Source organism: Rhipicephalus sanguineus, chromosome 6 (assembly GCF_013339695.2).
Source record: "Rhipicephalus sanguineus isolate Rsan-2018 chromosome 6, BIME_Rsan_1.4, whole genome shotgun sequence".
NCBI classification, from domain to species: domain Eukaryota; kingdom Metazoa; phylum Arthropoda; class Arachnida; order Ixodida; family Ixodidae; genus Rhipicephalus; species Rhipicephalus sanguineus.
In genome coordinates this window covers 73,460,251-73,479,295 of record NC_051181.1, presented here as the reverse complement: position 1 = coordinate 73,479,295, position 19,045 = coordinate 73,460,251, and the positions used below count along the sequence as shown (strand labels likewise).

The following is a 19,045-nucleotide window of genomic DNA, read 5'->3' as shown; positions in this document are numbered from 1 at the left end:
CTGCTTAGCTTTTTGGTAATTAGTACATGTCTTTAATTTTTGTTTATTTTTTTCCAGAATGACAATTTTCTTATTGGCTCATCTGGAGTTCAGGCATTCCAAGTAATTTGGTGAGGATATGGTTGAAATTTTCTTGCATTTGGGCACATGTTTGGTAGCTTGCCTTCGACCATAACATGGGGTTGCCTCTTTCAAGACAGCATATTTTGCAACGGGAACATCGTCTAATGGCATCCCACCATAATGTATTAGTTATCTGTCAACTTGAAAGTCATTACAACGATGTTCATTATGGCACGGTTAAACTGTATTTTTTCTTTACAAACTCTGAAGCTGTAGTTCGCACTTGACTAGCACTTGACCTCCCATAATAACCACATGTAGTATTTTGATATTCTAGGCAGTCTGCGTAATATGAATAAAGACATATCACCTATCACGATTAGTCAGTTCAGCAAAGCCGGTTTCCTTCACAATTGTGAAGAAATCGGTGCGCAAAGTAGGACAAAGCTGGGAGCAGAGGAGTGCAGCACCTATTAACAAACAACTGTTAAGATCAAATTATACTGTGGCATAATGCATATGTACGCATGCCCAACTCGTCAACTTTATGCTCGTATGGAACTGTCCTCTATACAGTATAACCCCTCTAATATGTTGTTCACAAAACCGGGAAGAAAAACAAAAAACGCTGTACCCGAGAAACGTACCACGTGAACATGCGGTTAAATTTGGGAAAAAGTGCCGCTAAATAAAACAGAGGAATTTCAGACAGCTCTCCCTCAGAAGAATTTATTCATCAGCTTAAAGAAGTCCTTGATGGAAGTCTGGTGTTCCTTTTGTGCCTCTGGTAGAACTAAATTCTTTTTGAGCGCTTGGATGTCCTTGTGGCAGTCCACATCACCAGACTGATAGACCTACCTCCTCAGCACATCCAGTGCAGTGACAGTTCACAATGTATCAGGCTGGAATGCTGCAGGAACGACACAAGGAAAGGCAATTTTAATGCATGGGTGTCTGTAGATTACTTGCTGGGGCCACGCATTAGGAACATTACACGCGGTAAAACGTGTGAGTAAGGAATGTATCAGGGGTGCTCTACTGTATTGACACTGTATAGATGTTACACTGTGTAAATGTTACACTGTGTAGAGTGGTGTATGGCACCATTGGACATGCTCCATTGTCAGCGATGCACAAATCTCTTTGCTCCTCTTTGTCGCCAGTCTGCCGGGATCCCAGCATTCGCAGTAACGTCAACGCGCAAAGTGGGAGTGTGCATACGTGGCTGTGGCTGTCTGCGTATGCGTAGTGGTTGCTATAGTAACACATGATGTAGCTGCAGTTGTGGTGTCAATCATCTTAGTTCTGCCCAACTCAAAGTCTTCACACAGCATAGCTAGCTTCAAAAGATGTAATTCAGTGAGCTGGAAGCGTTGGAGTGTAACTTACCCTTCATTTTTTCTTGATATGAGCATCGTGTAAAGAGTTGAGTCATTGGCACAAGCTGCTTATGGTATCAGTAGCTGCAGAAAGTGCGAACATGAGGACAGTCCTTTTATGGTGAGCAATGAAAGATTTCCTGTTAGTAAATGAGCACTCCACAAAACACTTTTTTTAAACCTGCTTGCAGCCAAACAAGCCAGCAGATGCACGTCCGTGCCAGAGCCTTGGTTGAAACGAGTGACCTGGGAGCAAGGTAAAGGGGATGCACTTTTGCTCAGACCTGCATGTTTTAAACCTCCGTGCAACAGGCCTCAGGCCTGGCTGACCACCCGACTTTGACCACTGGATTCGTGGACCTCACCACCGCTCATTACTTGACTTCATACACGACGCAAATGTGTATGTGTATTTTTGAATCAATAATTATTGTTTCGGAAAAAAAAGCAATACTTTTGCCGTTATTGAACTTGGTTGTTGAACTGCTTGTCTTTTCCGAGAGAGTGGAAGGCTAGGCTCCCGGGTAATCCATGACTTCTAGTACAATGCATGGAAGAAAAGATGGGCAGCTCTCGAAGAACGCAATGCTGGCTTTCATGAAAATGTTGCTTGAAGTCGGCGCTGTGTGCATCTTCACCGGTTTAGTCCTGTCTTCCTCAGCTGGGGCCTGTAGTTACAGACTTTGTCTCTTCATTGTAAGAATGGTTGCATTTTTGGGAGCATCTTTTCGCTACACAAAAATCATCATCTGCCTTGCGTACCTCTCACCATCCTGTCCCCTAGTTGATGAATATGTTCAAAGCCTCTGGAAAGCTAGGGACACAGCTTGCTTTTCTGTTCCAAACAACAGTGGGGCAACTGTTGTCTTTTCCTCTTTCATAATACCTAACCACCTTGTGTTTTGTATGCAGAGGAGCAGAGAACAGCTACGAGCTCTTCCTCATGCTGCTGGCCCAGAGTCTGCACAGGCAGTCCCCAGAGGGTGTCACCAGCACATGGAAGTCGCTACGTGGACGGTAAGCAGCATTTTCCAGTTTCAGTGGCTTCTGAAAGAACGCTGGCATAAAGAACTTGGCTTTTAGTTCTTTCATCTGGTCAAAGTAATCGAAGTGTTGTTGTTGATGACGGAACGTAATAGCGTCATGTAGTCGTGACTGGAAAGAATGCAGCAATCGAACCGGCAAACTTGGAACTCCTTGTTGGGCGAAGTTGTGCCCAGAAAAGCAAGTAACACAGTACAATGACAGCTGCAAGCACTGCCGTCGGTTGTTGATATTCTGGTCTGCATTGAAATGTGTCGGCTGCTATAGATGCAATCATGTTACATTCCAGCGTTATCGCTGATGGTTGCATAATAAGTTGTATAGTGCACTCGGCTTTTCGCATCGTGCATGAAATTTGAGTAGAACAGTCGGACACATTTGAGAGGGTTCCCATACATGCAGGCATCGTCTGTGCCGAGCAATAACACGTTTGAAAGTTTAGATGGCGAGACCTGGTCGCCAGAACAAAGAAAAACAAGTAGGCATGTCTATACAAAATTCGCAAAACTCTGTCCAGATCTCTTAATTACTGAGGGTCCACTATTGAAGGGCTTTTGGAAGACGGCACTTGTTCTCATACCAAACGAGAGAGAGATATGTGATGGATTTAAGCTTCGATGAAATCATCAACGTAATGAATCGCTTTTCATAATTTGATTATGTACTGAATTATTGGATGTAGCCTGAATATTAGAATATCTGTTTATTTGCAATTCAAACTTACAAGAATTTCATTGCTGCCATCAATGGAGTTAAGTGAAGACTTTACCACAGGCTCCAATGGGTCAGATGGTTGTGTTAGGTAAATTGGTTTGGCAATGCACCACAGTTTGTAACGCAGTCAAGCATGGTGCATGAATGATAAACAACCTTTGGACAAATGCATACAGTACATGCGTGAAGCATGGAACCTGCATGTGTTCAGGCACATGCCTGGGCAGCTTGCAGTCACATGTACTGGCTACATAAAGTGTCAGAGATGTGAATTTCATGACACAGTCAATGCTTAAGCAAACGGCAATGCTTAAAGGTCCCCTTACCAGGTTCTGTCATCAAAAATCAGCAAGCGCGGCTCATAGGTCATGTAGTTGTGGTCGTATCTGCGACATTACCACACTTATGGTCGGTTGTCAATGGCTTCCACACTGTGTGTAGCAGCTTGAGCAGGGTTTGAGACTTCAGTGAGTGGCCGTAAGCCTGTCTTGTGTGAGGCCTGCAACCGGTGGGAAATCATAAAAACAATTGCAGGTTTTACACTGAGTAACTGGAGTGTTGCACCTGTCACTTCTTCACGATTGTAGATCTTTGCCACAAGGTACACAATCATTGGTGCTTGGTGCGATTCATTTTTTTCTTGGTCACAGGCAAAATTTATGGTGGAGGTTGCTTAACTAGTGGACATATTTATAGGCACGTTCAATATCTTTGCTATGAAGGATGGTGCCCCGAGACATTTCTTGTAGAATGATTCGTACAACGGTGTCTTCCCATCACAGCATCTGCAGCCGGTTTCACGCCAAGCGGGTGGAAGAGCTGACCGAGCTCGGCCTGCAGAACTGCTCCCTGCTCTTCCTAGTACTGGCCCTCTCCGTCGATTTGGAAGAACCGGTTAGTGAATCCAGAGTCCACCCAGCAAGTCCCGTTTGTCTATGTGTTCCACTTCACCGTCACCCTGACGTTCCGTGAAGCAATAAATCAGAGTGTCAGCATTTGTGCTGCATTAAATCCCATGATTTCTTCTCTTCGTGCCAGGCACACGGCAGTAGGTGTGTTCCTGTCTCACCTTGGTCCAGACACCATGTCAAACATATTTCCCAAGGTTCAATGCGCAGATGGGTCTTAAAAGGAAGGACGGGTGTTGTCGGAAATTCACTTTCCAAGTTAGTGACACGACATCGTGCTCCCTTATATCCTTTATTCCACTTCCTCCGTGAGGATCTACAACAGGTGCAATACTTGCTGTTTGTGACAGTGGACCTTACCTCTGCTCCATGCTGCAGCCAGACCATCAGATAATAACGAAGTGGTTGAATCCACCTCTTGCAATGGCACTCTCTTATTGCTGAATATTAGCGTTTTAGTAGGGATGGGCGAATATTCGGACGTTTCGAATATTCGAACGAATATTAAAGTATTCGAATTCACTTCGATACGAATTTAGTAGAGCTGTGCGAATAGCAAAATTTTGGGTGCGAAGCGAATTCGAATAATGAAGATTGAGTGCGAATCGAATCGAATAATTTCGAATAATTTTCGAATATTTCTTAAACATTTTTCGAATAATTCGAAGTGAAATTACAGAAAAAGCTGCAGAGAATCCCTAAGTATGTTCTTGTGAGATCGCAACATGAAAGTGTTTCTTTTCGCTAGGTTGATGAAGTGCTGGTGGGGTCATATTTCATAGTTGTCTTATCAAGAGTGAGGCAATGTAGAGGCCGAATTGTATTTATGTACATGATTTGGTGCAACCAAAGTGTTGCCGACAACACTTTACACGTGATAGGCAAAGATGCCATTTCCTCAGCCTCTCCTTCTCTTTCAACTGCTGTGGAAGGCCAACTGATGTGGCGGACAAGGGTGTGCTCCCTTCAAGTCCGGAGTTCCAGATCTGCCTCGTAGACGTCGATATATAAGAACATCTGAAATTTTGGATGCTAAAAAGCTTCGACGTCCGATTTTTTCAGACTTCCTGCCCAAATTTCAGGTCCAAAACAGCATTAATTGAGCCCCCAACTCTGCCACATCTTTCATCTCCATATTGGAACCAGCGTTTTCTAGAGTTAATACATTTGCGACCGTAGCGGAGCTTGAAAGGCAGCTTTGCCGCAATACGGGGGTGTGATGAGGTGAAGCATATTGAAAATCTAGGGACCACTTCCAACCGGACTTTGTCTCTTGGCTAAGTTCGACCGTAACGGAGCTTGAAAGGTAGCTTTGCCGCAATACGAGAGTGTAATGAGGTGAAGCATATTGAAAATCTGAAGGGGTCACTTTCAACCGGACGTTGACTGCATTTGTCTTTGGGAAGTTCGAATAGTTCGAATAGTAAAATTTCAGTGCGAATCGAATCGAATAGCAAACACTATTCGAAAAATATTCGAAATTTGGAATATTCGCACACCCCTAGAATTTAGATTATTCGAAATTTCGAAGCAGTGTTGAAATCGTTCTAAAAAGACTGGGCATGCAAACATGGACACAAGAAAGAAGTCAGGACACGCACGCCCTGTCTTTTTTAGAATGAATATTTACCAACTAGCTCAGCTCTCTGTTGTTCAAAGTTGAAATCACGCAGTCTGTTTGTTATTGTTATTTTTTACCTTTCATTTTTACTTTTTGATGGGCACCATAGGTAATGATGGGGAAAGGGGTCGGTCCACGGCGTGCCCCGTAAATGCGGCACCCTGCGCCAACGCGTGCTGGTACCAGGCACCTAATGCCACTGGTCTTTGGTGACCATGCAGGTGGATCGCCTGCTGTCAGTGCTTGCACTGGTGCCTTCAGAGAGCCCGGTCGAAAAGCTACGAGTGGCCCTGAGGAGCCTGTTTGCGGTGCTCCTTCTGCTGCAGGCAAGCTCGGCCGACCTGTCCAAGGTGGCACAGAGGACAGCCGGATGGTTCTTCGAGCGCTGCGTGTGAGCTGCTTTGCTTTTCGTTCATTATTTGGTTATTCGTGAGCATATATCGCAATAATAAAGTGATAGTCCCTTTGGACAATGCTAAGCAGGGCACCTGTGCTCTCGAGAGACACTCATTAAACCACTTTGACTTTCTCGGTTAATTGCATCGCGCCTGTTTTGCTGCCACACCTTGTCATCGAAACCTTGGGTGTTGCCTAGAGTGGTACAGCGATGATGCTGTCACGTTCACAGAGTTGAACCACTTTGATGCAGGCACAGCGTCAAAAGCCGTCGTTTGCCACAAAACCAAAATGCCACTATCTAAAATCACATAAAAAGCAAGGCGACAACCTAAATTACGGCACCTCAGTTTACCGTGGCAACGTTTTCTGTTTTGTGACATTGCGTGCACATTGTATGCGCACATGTCCAGAAGATTGAGAAAGATCCGGTATGGCGCTGCAAATTTAAGTCGCCACTATGCATTCAACTACAGTCTTTTAAGTACACTTTGTCACTGAACATCCACATAAATTTATAAAGCTTTTAGTGGTGTGGTTGGTAGGTGCAAGCAGCTAAAAAAAAACTGCCGGTTGCTTAAAACTTCCTGCAGCAGTGCCCTTATTGAAGGGGCTTTCATTTGTGACAAAGGTACCCATTCCAATTGCTTTTGCTTGGAATTTATATCCTCTTGTATGGAGGAAGAAGAACAATTATGTTGCAGCGGGACGCTACTTTAGCTGGAAGATCCGAGCGAGAGCTGTTGACACCAGCGCTGTGATTCTTGTGTCAGTTGACGCCGCCCACTTTCAGCGTCCATAGGCCTCCTGCTCAAGTGCTACTTGCGTCACTATATTCTTCGTAGAGTCCAGAATAGCCTCTTTTTTGAGTTTGGAATCATGGATTTATAGCATCATGACTTTTAAGCTAAGCACATTTTACTTTTGTGTACATATGTCATTGTGGCTGCTGCTTTTATAGTGTGCTTCATATTTAAACCACACTATTAATCTGCAACATCCAGCTATGCCACATGCGTGTATGGACTACAGCTGACATGTGGCAAAAAATTTCAGATTAATTTAAATTAACATCTCATGGTTTACATAATCTGTTTGGAGAGTCCTAGATGGACTTTGACCACCTGGGGACCTTTGCTGGGCTTGCATTATCACCGTAGAGAAAATGTGACCTGGGTATAGACTGCCAAGCATCGATATTGGTTTTTTTTGTCGGACTTCAGCTAAGGGGATATGCGAAATTCTGCATCTATACTTCCCCAAACATCTTGTTTTACCTGACATGCGATGGCAGACATCACCCTAGAAATGGAAATGCATCAGAGGTACATCTGGCTATGCTATCCTAGCCACCATCTCTTCCTTATGGCATCTCGATTGGTTTTAGCTTTTAGGATTACTTTTGTCTCATAAGGCATCCGCTAGTAGGAGGTAAGCCATCTTGTGTGGAACAAACCTAATAATAGAGTGCGGCAACTCCTACGTACAGTATTCTGCATGTAGCTCTTGTTATTTCACTAAACGTTGCACCGAAATAAATGCGGCCAGCTAAATTGTCCTGGTGTTTCGAGAACTCGTTTGATGGCTAACATATCTCGTCTCATCAACAACAGGGGCTTGGGGCCGCAGAGTGGGAATGCCGCCATTCAGTCGTTGCGGTCCCTGCTGCTACCAGTCTACATGGAAGGAATCCGAGAGGTTATGGACACCAGCTCGCAGCTTGACTGCTCGGAACACGCGCTGCTGGGTAAGTGCTGCTTCAACTGCAGACTGTCACTTAATTGTGATGATTGAGCAACAAATCTGGTTTACTTTCCTTCTTACAAGAAGTGTGGAAATGGTTTGCCCAGTTTAAACTTACTGCAGCTTATGATAGTCTGGAAGGTGCTAACTGATTTCTAGCTTCAACTTCTAGCTTCAATTAATCCTTTTAATGTTGTTGTTAACTGAGAATCCCACTGCAGTCGCTTGACTTTGGGACCCTTGTCTGCATACTACTATCTACGAATTTTGTATTTTGAATGAATAAACTGAACTGAAATGAACCTTAAATTTCAGCTGGCTTCTTAATTTACTTAGTTACAATACCCTCCATCATCGTATGAATACAGAAGGATATAGTGTGACAACATACCGTATTTACTCGCATAATTTGCGCACTTTTTTTCGCGAATTTGGAGCTCCGAAAAGGGGGTGCGCAAATTACGCGGAGATTTCGCGAGCACATCTGAAATAACGCACAATATATAGTCCTAACACGCGCAATATAATACATTGAAGAAGAAAATAAATTATAGCGCAAACGAACGGTTTTTAACAGAATTAGCACGTACTTTAACCAGCCAGATTCGGTCATGCACGGTCTAGTCAGAATCACTGGTTGAGAAGTCCGACTGAGAATCATCGCCGCGGCCGCTGTCACCGCTTTTCCAAAGCGCGTCGTCCTTGGTTCCGTCGAATGCGTTGAGGCGTCTTCTTGAAGCTCTTCGCGACAATGCTGGGAGTAACGAGGTGCCACGGCACGGCGATACCGGTGGGCCTAAGCTCTCGCACATATTTGAAAAGGTACTCTTCAACGGCAGGAAGCTTTCCATGCTTCGGTCCTCGGAACGGTCTCCTTCTCGGTCTTGTATTAAAAAGCGAACTCTTCTGCGGCACGGTTCCCATTTCCGTAGGCAAATTCTATAACAGTTAGCTTGAATTTTGCCGAGTAGTTATTGTAGCCCAGCGCAAGAGAACAGTGAAAACGCAACTGGCTGATCGCGAAACCTAAACTGCCTAAACTTCCGAAATCAACGATGGCTGCGTCGCAGCGCGGACGCAGAGGAGGAGGGTCAGCGCGGGAAAATGTTGGCGCGACTGGCCCTCGCACGCCTCCGATGCAGAAAGTAGTCCGTGCCGTGTCGCGTGCATGCATTCTCACGGCGGGAGAACGCTCGAATAGTTCCGACAACCGGTGAACAGATTTAGGTGTTCGGGTACGGTTGGTACGGTCTCGGCGGTTTCCGGAGAATAGAACGAAGTAATCGGAAGAAGGGACTTTGCACTCGCAGCCTGTCTTGTGTATGACTGCGCTCGCCTGCTCGGTGAGGGCCGCGGGGCGCGGCCGTCCAAAGTTTCCCCGTGCGCGCGCGCCGGCGAGCTGGCTCGAGCGGGACCGGGAGCGCAAAATATGCGAGTAAATATTTTTTTTTAGCAAAGCTGGTTAAATATTAGGAGTGCGCAAATTTTGCGAGGGCGCAAATTATGCGGGTAAATACGGTAGTTTTTTTAATTGTTGGGGTTTTAACGTCCCAAAACCACTTTGATTATGAGGGACGCCGTAGTGGAGGGCTTTGAAAATGTCAACCACCTGAGGTTTTTTAACATGCACCTAAATCTAAGTGCACGGGCCTCAAGCATTTTCGCCTCCATCGGGAATGCGGCCACCGCAACCGGGATTCGATCTCACGACCTTCGGGTCAGCAGTTGAGCACCATAACCACTAGACCACTGTGTCAGGTGACAAGATAGTTCTAAAAACTAGGCTTGTGCGAATGGTAAATTTTAGGTCCGAAGCGAATTTCGAAGCAAATTCAAATAGTTTACATCACATATTATAAAGAAAAATGAGCATATTTGTCATGACCAAACAAACCAGCGCAATATTTTTAAAGTTGAAACAAGGCATATGCATATGTCATTCTTTTTTGTGCAAAGGGAAGTGAAAGCAACTTTGAGTAGTAGCAGGATTTGACTTTCAGTAGAATGCAAGTGACAACCTGTAAAATATGTTACGTCTTAAAATTTACTATAGTACTTAGAGCATATAAACCGACATAACAAGCTTTTAAACTTAAAAATTGGCCGCATATCTGCGTGCTACGCTGCAAATCCCGCCGAAAGACGATAGACAAGCGCTGTGTGAGATATGAGCGCCATCTAGCATACGTCGGGAAACATGAGCTTGTGCAGAGGGTTTCCTTCTTCCGTGGCAGAGGGCATTCGTCGCCGTCATAGCGTTGCATTTCCAACGCAGACGTATTTTCAGCACAGCCTAATTAAGAAACTAGGGTCTTTAGAATTACGTATCTATGTATTTTCTCATAAAGGAACACACCACCTAATACTTACGTAGTGATGTTGCGCCTCAGATATGCGTAGTGTTTGCTTTTTGATCGAAAATGTACACAATTATGAACCTACACACCAGTTCAAGATGGCTGGCCCTTGGGCAAGTGGTTCAACTTTGGCCGGGTGGCTGAATCGGGTGACAGACAGACAAACAGAAAGACAGACAGACAGACAGACCAAAATTTCTGCGTTTATGTTGCCCAAGAAAGACTATCGTCTTTAAAAACGATGAATCGATGTGAGGGTAATACAGTAAAACCTCATTAATTCGAACTCGGTTTTTTCAAAATCCCGCGTAATTGGAAGGATTTCTGCGGCCCCGTATTTTGCAATGTAAATTTGAGTGGATAATTTGAAGTAGTGGTCAGTACCAGCCCGGTTAATTCGAAAACTTTGGGTGCCATGTGACAATTCCCGATCCCGATTTAGCCGCAAATCCGCACTCGTGGCCCTTAGGAGCCATAAGTGACAAGTGAAGCATCCCAGCCTCGCTGCTGCCAGTGGAAGAAAAAAAAGACAGACAGACAGACCAAAATTTCTGCATTTAAGTTCCCCAAGAAAGACTATCGTCTTTAAATTAAAACAAAGCAAAAGGCGGTCTCGTGGTCAGCTGAAATGAGCGCCTGCGGAAAAGAAGACGTGCTTCACTGCAACACAGTAGTGACAGGGGGGGCAGCATGACGCGTGCTTCTCTCAACGTCAGCGCTTCATGATTTACGCATTCTTTCTGTGAAAATATAAAAATTAATAAAGGGCAGTCTGACGGACTTCGCAATGTATGCGAACCTCCAATTGGCAGTTGTTCTGGCAATTTGCGCACTTGCACTGCTGGCGGAGTACTTACCTGCAATGCCTACTTCGAAAACTCAGTTCGAAAACTTCAATGATCATCTTTTCCACTCAGAACACATCGCAAGTTCCGTCACACTGGTCATTATTAAATTCTTTATTTTACCAGAAAGAATGGGCGAATGGTCGCATCGTGACGCGCTGACGCTGCGAGGAGCAGGTGACAAACTGCCCGCGTGTCACCACTGTGTTGCAGCGAAGCACGTCTTCTTTTCCGCAGGCGCGCATTTCAGTTGACTACGAGACCGTTTTTTTTCCTATTTCTTTTTTTTCTTGTGCTGGCAGCAGCGAGGCCCGCCGTTTCCCCGGTTTAGCGACAAAATTGGGACCAGATATTGCTGGAAAGATCCCTTGTAGCCGAAAACTAGCAGGCACAGCGAACGACCACCTCTGATTGCTTCCAGTAATTCAAAGTTCCTTGCATCCCGCTTTTTGTATATTTGTAAGTGGTTAATGTGAAAACCCACTTAATTAGATTTTTCACAGTCCCAGTGACTTTTAATGAACGAGGTTTTACTGTATGTTCATCTAACCTTGAAATGGGGCTTCGCGGCAGTGCGGATTTCTCCTGGGAAGGTGTATTCACGGTAGAGCACATCTCCGCTGCAGTGAAACCACCTTTACAGAGGGTTACATGCGGTATAGATGTCTATTCGTTCATTTCGAATACTTCGAAATTTCCTAGAATTTAAATCCGTTTCGAAGCGAATTCGAATACTGTAATAATCATTCAAATATTCGAAGTGCTTGAATATTCGCACAAGCCTACTAAAAACTCAAGACACACGGCTCAGTTGTTACTAACAAAAGACATAGAAGATGGCTAATGTTTTAACAGTGAAATAACTGCGACGACAAGGCTGACTTCCTGCAAACAACAAAGGATTTACATTAATACCACGTGTTTGCGCATAAAATGCAAGTAATGTTAGCAGTCTTGTTAATGACAAAGAATTTCGCATACACTCGAGAAACAAAAAGCACCAAAATTTCATTCCGTATAGCTCAGTGATAAATGATAGCCAAGCAGTAAAGATCATAAAAGTATCACAGGCACATTTAAATTTTTTTAGTTAACAAATGTACACACTATCGGTTAACCTGATTGCCAGGTTAACCTTATAATCTCAGGCCTGTTATGCAGCATCATTAGGGTCACCTATCAATAGTTAAGTTTATTATTCGGACAGCTTTTTGCAGAACCGGCGCTGCACTCATAGGCTGTATAAGAAAGAATGATTGAACTTCGCATGTTTTAGGGCATGCTGTCTAGTAATTCTGACCCCACTTCTATGACCACACGTTAACTTGACCACTGAGTTGAGCAGGAAAAGCGATACACTTATTTTGTCTTTGATACAGTTGCTGGCAATATCATCAGTCATGTCAGCATCTTCTTAAAACTTTTTAACCACTGGCTGTGCACAAAGTGCAGTGCAAGCCAAACCACCAAGCTTCATTTGCTGCTTCTAGCAACTGTGCACGCTACAAATTTAACCTTGAATACCTACAAACTCGTGAAACTGTCAGTTTTACTGCAATTACTTGTAGTACTAGTTCTGAATTTTCAGTATTTACATTATATATAGCGGCAAAGTCTTTGTGACTTTCTGAAGCTCCTTCAAGAGGCAATAATTTCACTCTCGAGCCAGCAATTAAGTGAGGGAACCACCAGACAATGACTTGCACGAGGAAGAAACTCAAGATCATTTACTAGTTATACCAGCATAGTCAACATCTCTTATGTTGCCAGGCTTTGAAGAATTTGTGCATACATTGACTACAGTTTCATCTGCCTAGCAATAGTGTGAAAATGGTCCATATATGAACTCAATCTCCAGGTTGCCAGCAAGCCTCTATGCACACAGTGATGCAGTAACAGATTTGGGCTGTACACTTCAAAATTGCCTTAGAAAATACCTTCGCTTTCACATTATTCTGCATGACTACCATCTTACTCAGTTCAGTGGCAGATGAAAGCTATCTCGTAAGATGCCACTGTGTCTGACACAATGGCATTTTATGAGCAGAAACAAAGGACTGTGCACGTCGGTGAGCACACTATAGGAAAGGAAATATTAAATCAGGACCCCGAATTTGCATTTTGCATTCAGTAATGGAGCACCAAAGTACGGCATGGGGTAAAGGCGTTCTCACTTGCTATAACTTCTTAAAGCTTTCTGATCTAGTGCCCCCTGAGTGTGTGCACTAATGATCTAGTGCAGACTGCAGTTGAATCGTTGTTGGTGTGGCATTGTCAAGTTTAAAGGCCTTAAATCTGACTTGCAGAACAATACAGGGAAAGGTCATGAACATGCTTTGGCTAGTAGCTGAAGTGTTTATTGCATAGATTGATACGCATGCACCGTGCGACAGAAAGAGATGACTTCACTTTTCCCGAAACATGCCTTGCCTCATCAAGACAGGTGAAAAATCCTGACCTTCCTTTTTCATCAAAGTCAAATTCTGTGGTTGCTTATTTTACGCTGTAAATGTATTGAGCTCTTTTAGTTTAGTGCAAACTAGCCAAGGACAGTGAACAGAGCTTTGTCAAGGTCTATGAAGTTTCTTGACACTGTGTTAGCCACAGAGGTACGGTGGAGTGAAAGCGAGTTCTTCAGTGCAGTATGGTTTGTCCCTCATACAGTGCAAGTAAACAATTTTCTGGCCCTCACCAATTATTGTCCTCTTCTTTTATGCTTGAGCTAAGGAACTTCTGGCAACTCATCTTGCGTCTGGTAGTCAGGCGTCCCTGTAATTTCATTGTTCATCTGTTCACCAGTGCTATTTTATTTGCATTTTACTTAAAGGGACACTTAAGTGAAACAATAAATTAGGTTAAACTCATAAATTATACTCTGAAAACTCTAGTGTTGTTAATTTCACAACCAAAGGCTTATTAGTAGATTAGAAAATCAATGTCAAAAGTTTCACTTTTCAATTTCCTGCCAAAAACTTCGATGGTGACGTCACGGATTTCAAATCTTTTTTTTTGTGTGTGTTTTGGCCACGTAGGCTTAACTAAGTTTCATAAAACTTGGCACATTATATATCTGACTCCCTCAGAAGACAATGTACTTCATTTTTACGGATTAGGAACTACGTCTGCCTTAGTAGACACTGTCTAAATCTATGACGATACGGCCACTGGTGCGACAACTTCACGGTGGCATCACCACTTGCATTTTTCTTTTTGCACGTTTTATTGCTGACTAAGCATCTTCTTGCAGCAAGCGTGGTTTTTTTTGGTATCGCGAAAGATTAATTTACTAATACGAGAAAATTCGTTTTTCTCTTTAGTGTCCCTTTAACAGGCTTAAATTGTGCTTTGTTATTGGTTGATAGACGCAGGTATCATGTACCGTGCATTTTTAGTCAGCCCACATTAAAGAACCTCTGGTGGACAAGATTATTCTGGAGCCCTTTGGTACCACAGCATCTCTCTTAACCAACCACCGAGTTTGCCTCGCTTAACTCTTTAAATTTATGGTAGCTTTTGTTACGTTTGACAAAACGACGACCCTTTTTTTTTTCATTCGCACTGTTTGTTCCTGCCTGATGGCCAGTGCCCGAGATGGCCTTGCTGCTAGAACAGTGCTCCACGTCCCAGCAAGAGGACATGCTGGGAACCATCCACGAGGCGGCAGAAAAGCTGAGGTGACCATAGTTTCCAGTTGCACTTGCAATGAGTGGATGTTGTGACTGGCCTGCCACTATTTTGCTAAAACTTTACGGTGTGTATATTTGAGACAGAAAAAGCGCATTAAAACAGGTGTCAGCCATACAAAGCAGGAGATGGCAACAAGGTACAGTTATGGCGTGAGTGCGTTGACAAAATACATCAAAATTCAGGGCACAAGGGGAGGCCTTGGCTCGATGCTGGGGAACGGATGCTTAGACAGAATGCTCTGCAGTAGAGCTGTAACAGTGAAAGAACAAAACAAGGGATAAAGCAGTTCGGTGTGTGTGTGTGTGTGTGCATACATGTGTGTTTGTGTTTAATGTGTGTGCATGTGTTTGAGAGAGAGGGAGCCCTTATTTAAGGAAAAGGGAAGGGCGAAAATTTTGCCTATGGTTCGGGCCCTACATCCAGGAGTGGAAGTTGAACCACCAGAATCATGCTGGCCACTTGCATCTCCCATCAATTTTGAATGAATTTATGCAGAAGGCATGCGCAGTTTGAATGAAGCATTTACCATCACTCCAGGATTAGGATTGAAGCCATCAGGCATTAGGTCTGAGCTTCATCAGACATGGGCTCTCACTGGACAACATTTTAGAACTGTGTTAAGACCATCCTCCTGTCCGCAACAAGAAATGGTGCCAAGGCACTCTGGGCAAAGGTGTCATCTCTTGTTTAGAGGGTGATGGAACACAGGGCATTTGGTGAATGAGGTTTAACTGGGTTTGTTGAGTGCCGGGGGAATGTGCATGGCTACCTGAAAGCAAGGAAAGAAGATTGCTTTTAAGGGCTCGTTTTTCTTTGTTAGACACAATATTAATGAGAACTAACAGACAATAGTGCCTTCCTTGGCATTATTGTCTGTCAGTTCTCATTAATACCTGGAAGTAGGAATTTAGGGTGAATTAGGCACGAGGAGACCAGGTGCAACTTGATATCTTTTGGTTGAAGGTGCGTAAGATGGAGGACTTGGAAGGAGCACTCGGCCAGAGTGACACAATGCACCGGGCACCTTCTCTCGATCCTTGTTGTAATCTGCGTGGCTGAAGTGATATTGATTCCATTGGACTTTATGTCCTTTATTCAAGCTCGCCAGTGGGCCAGAGTGACCCTCATTATTTCCAATGTTACTGCCGGACCACCTCTTATCCCTTTGGATTTGTATGGTACATTTTAATAGTTGCTTGGGAGTGCTATTAACAGAGGGTACTATTTTTTGGCCTTGCTTTGAGATACAGTTTAAAAGGTTGACATGGCAACAAGGTGTAATCATAGAAGCAGGTCATAGTAACAAGTCATAAAATCAAAATAATATATTTCCAAATCCAAAAAGGCAGTGAAGCGCCAATTTCCTTTTCTGTTTTTGTCTGCCGTTCTATAAAGAATGTTGAACATCTTTTGATGTCTTACAGGGCCGTCCACAAGCGGGCTCTTTCAAGGAACTTTGAACGAACTGATGATGACAGAAAAATGCTTGCACAGCACAAGGGTGAGAAGTCTGCACAGCAACTCCTTGTTGAGAAAGTCATTGTAATATCAATGTGTTTCCAGTACCTGTGAATAGTGGCTTGGCTCACCATTGATGTCATGCACTCGATGCATACCCTTGTTGGGGTTGTTTCCACTTCGTAATAATTCTGTGGGTGATTGTTTTTGGCTGTTAGGACAGGCACCTGTGTTGTTGCTTAACTTCTCATTGGTCATGGACTATAGAAGGAATTGAGTTGAAATATTCTCAAGTTTGCAAGCAGTTGCACTTTTCTAACAGGTAGTTTGTTCAGTTAGTGATGCAGCAGCTGCAGCTTGTACCACTTCCCAAATTATTATATTTAAATTAATGCATTGATAGTTTATATCCAGTAATGGATCAGGAATATAGGGTAAAGACCACTGCCACAAAAATGGTTGCCTTCTGTGCTTCGTTGCTGTAAAGTAACATACTAACTTGTGTATTAGCATTATTTTTTCTTATCCGACCCAAGTCTTACTCAAGGCAGGCTTATGGCTACTCACTAAAGCCTCAAGCCACACTCAGACTACGGTCGAGTCCACTTATAACAATACCGTTTATAACTACCGTATTTACCCGCATAATTTGCGCCCTCGCATAATTTGCGCACCCCTAATATTTAGCCAGCTTTGCTAAAAAAAAATATTTACTCGCATATTTTGCGCTCCCCGCCCCGCTCAAGCCAGCTCGCCGGCGCGCGCGCACGGGGCGAACTTTGGACGGCCGCGCCGCCGCGCCCCGCGGCCCTCACCGAGCAGGCGAGCGCAGTCATACACAAGACAGGCTGCGAGTGCGAAGTCCCTTCTTCCGATTATTTCGTTCTATTCTCTGGAAACCGCCGAGACCGTACCAACCGTTAATCTGTTCACCGGTTGTCGGAACTGTTCGAGCGTTCTCCCGCCGTGAGAATGCATGCACGCGACACTGCACGGACTACTTTCTGCATCGGAGGCGCAGGCCCCGGAAAGTCTCAAGTTCTAGCGATCGCCGCAGAGGGCGAAAAAATCGACCGCGGCGAGTTCCATCGATATGCGCGCAGAGTGGAGCTACTAACTCCTCTTTTAGCGGTCGGCTATCTTAGTTTGCATTTTCCCTGCTAGGGGCGCTAAACCACCCAAATTTTCAACTTTAAGAAATTGTTTTGCGCAAGCGAATGAATCATTCAAACATGTTATTTTGCTTTGGATAGCTAGAGAGTTACTTATGTTTATACTTAATATGTATAGCTGCTTTTTAATTGAAGTGTCAACGTTTTAAGACTTCAGTGATGACTAACTGGACCAAAATCCAATTTGTATCCATCTTTTCCGTGGCCGTTGGCGTTCAAATTGTTCGGCGGCAACGTAAATGCGGAAGCACCTTTCGCTTCAGTTCGCAGACGCCCTTTTATCTTTACAGCAATAGTAGCTGACTCAGTTTACCGGCGAATTTAGGAATGCCGCAGCGATCGAGATCGAGGGGTACGTTTGACGCTTTCATGGAGTCGATCTGTTGATTCCGCACCGCAAACAGGTAAGCCGGAGCGTCAGTTATGCTCTTGTTCAATGGTCCGTCGTCGTTTCTTTGACATTTGTTACATCATTAATGTATTACTATAATGACGAATACATAAACCACATATTGTTCAGTGTCAGCTTTGCATTGCCGTGTAACTTGCACACGCGACACGTCTGGTTTGTGATTTCGGTGTACTGCACCTAAAGGGATTGCGCGTGATTTTTCAATAGGACGCCTAGGCAATTTGAAGTGGTTATGCGTGCAGCGTTTCTAATAATCGAGCACAAGTTTTTTAAAAGAGATTTTATATCCGCGAGGGGCGCGAACAGCGGTGATTATTGAACGTAATGGTAATCGCATTAGGTGAAAGAGAACGTTTAAGTGCTTTGGGGTTCTTCATGAATGATTAGATTGTGTGAAACATTTAGATTATTATCAGCAGTCCTTAAAGTCAAGGGAGCTTAAAGTTAATGCGGTCTCTAGGGGTCTCATAGCCCTCCACCGATATTGAGACCTAAGACCCATCTCGCCAGAATGTAGGGGTGTGTGTGTGTGTTGGGACTGTCGAGATTGTTCAGAAACTCTTATCATTTTCCTTGGTTTCACGATTACTATAAAATCTAAATTTTTAACGAATTTTGCCTGATGAGTATTTTGTACCTTCCACCCTGTAACGGCAGTGGTTTCGCGAATAATATTTCTTAGGTCACAAGTGTCGAAGCTTCGTTTCGCTGCTTCCATAGATGGTAATTTTCATTGTTTACTTGATTGAAAGTGTGTATTTCATCTGATGTGCTTTTTTCTAAAGCGGATATAGAATTAATGTAATGATGTGTACTTTCAGAATACCAAGATTTCCCCGACTTCTCTCCAGAACTCTCAGCATCAAGGTGTGAGACCAGTAAGTGGGAGCTTTCCAAAAATAAAGCACAATGCCACTGCTCCTGCTTAAATTTATATAGTGATATACAGCATTCTTTTCCAGTGCCCCTCAATATCTCTCCACCAATACAAGAGCCAGCATCCTAGGGGGCACAGGAGCCATTGCCAACAGCGCCAACTACACAGAGTAGGTATTGTTCCTCTTATTAAAGCAAGATTAATACAAGATTACATAGTAATTCCAGTAAGTGTGTCTTCATTCTACAAAACAAAAAGGAATTATTCCCACATGCGCCCCAATATATAAATATTGGCACTACAACTGGTTAATGATACAGCTCATTACATTAAGTAGATGCTTTCATTAAATAAATGCACTTTTGTTTT

The 19,045-nt window shown here is 43.8% G+C and overlaps 1 protein-coding gene across 1 annotated transcript in view; it reads left to right on the top strand.

Annotated features, from left to right (window-relative positions):
• The window catches only part of LOC119395884 (protein MMS22-like), a 123,499-nt gene that overhangs the window by 62,241 nt on the left and 42,213 nt on the right, over positions 1-19,045 (top strand). The window contains exons 14-21 of the mRNA XM_037662893.2: positions 58-110; positions 1,634-1,699; positions 2,355-2,459; positions 3,983-4,094; positions 5,951-6,120; positions 7,739-7,872; positions 14,654-14,744; positions 16,182-16,258. Of these exons, the coding sequence (XP_037518821.1) occupies positions 58-110; positions 1,634-1,699; positions 2,355-2,459; positions 3,983-4,094; positions 5,951-6,120; positions 7,739-7,872; positions 14,654-14,744; positions 16,182-16,258 (808 nt within the window). The remainder of the gene's footprint in view (positions 1-57; positions 111-1,633; positions 1,700-2,354; positions 2,460-3,982; positions 4,095-5,950; positions 6,121-7,738; positions 7,873-14,653; positions 14,745-16,181; positions 16,259-19,045) is intronic.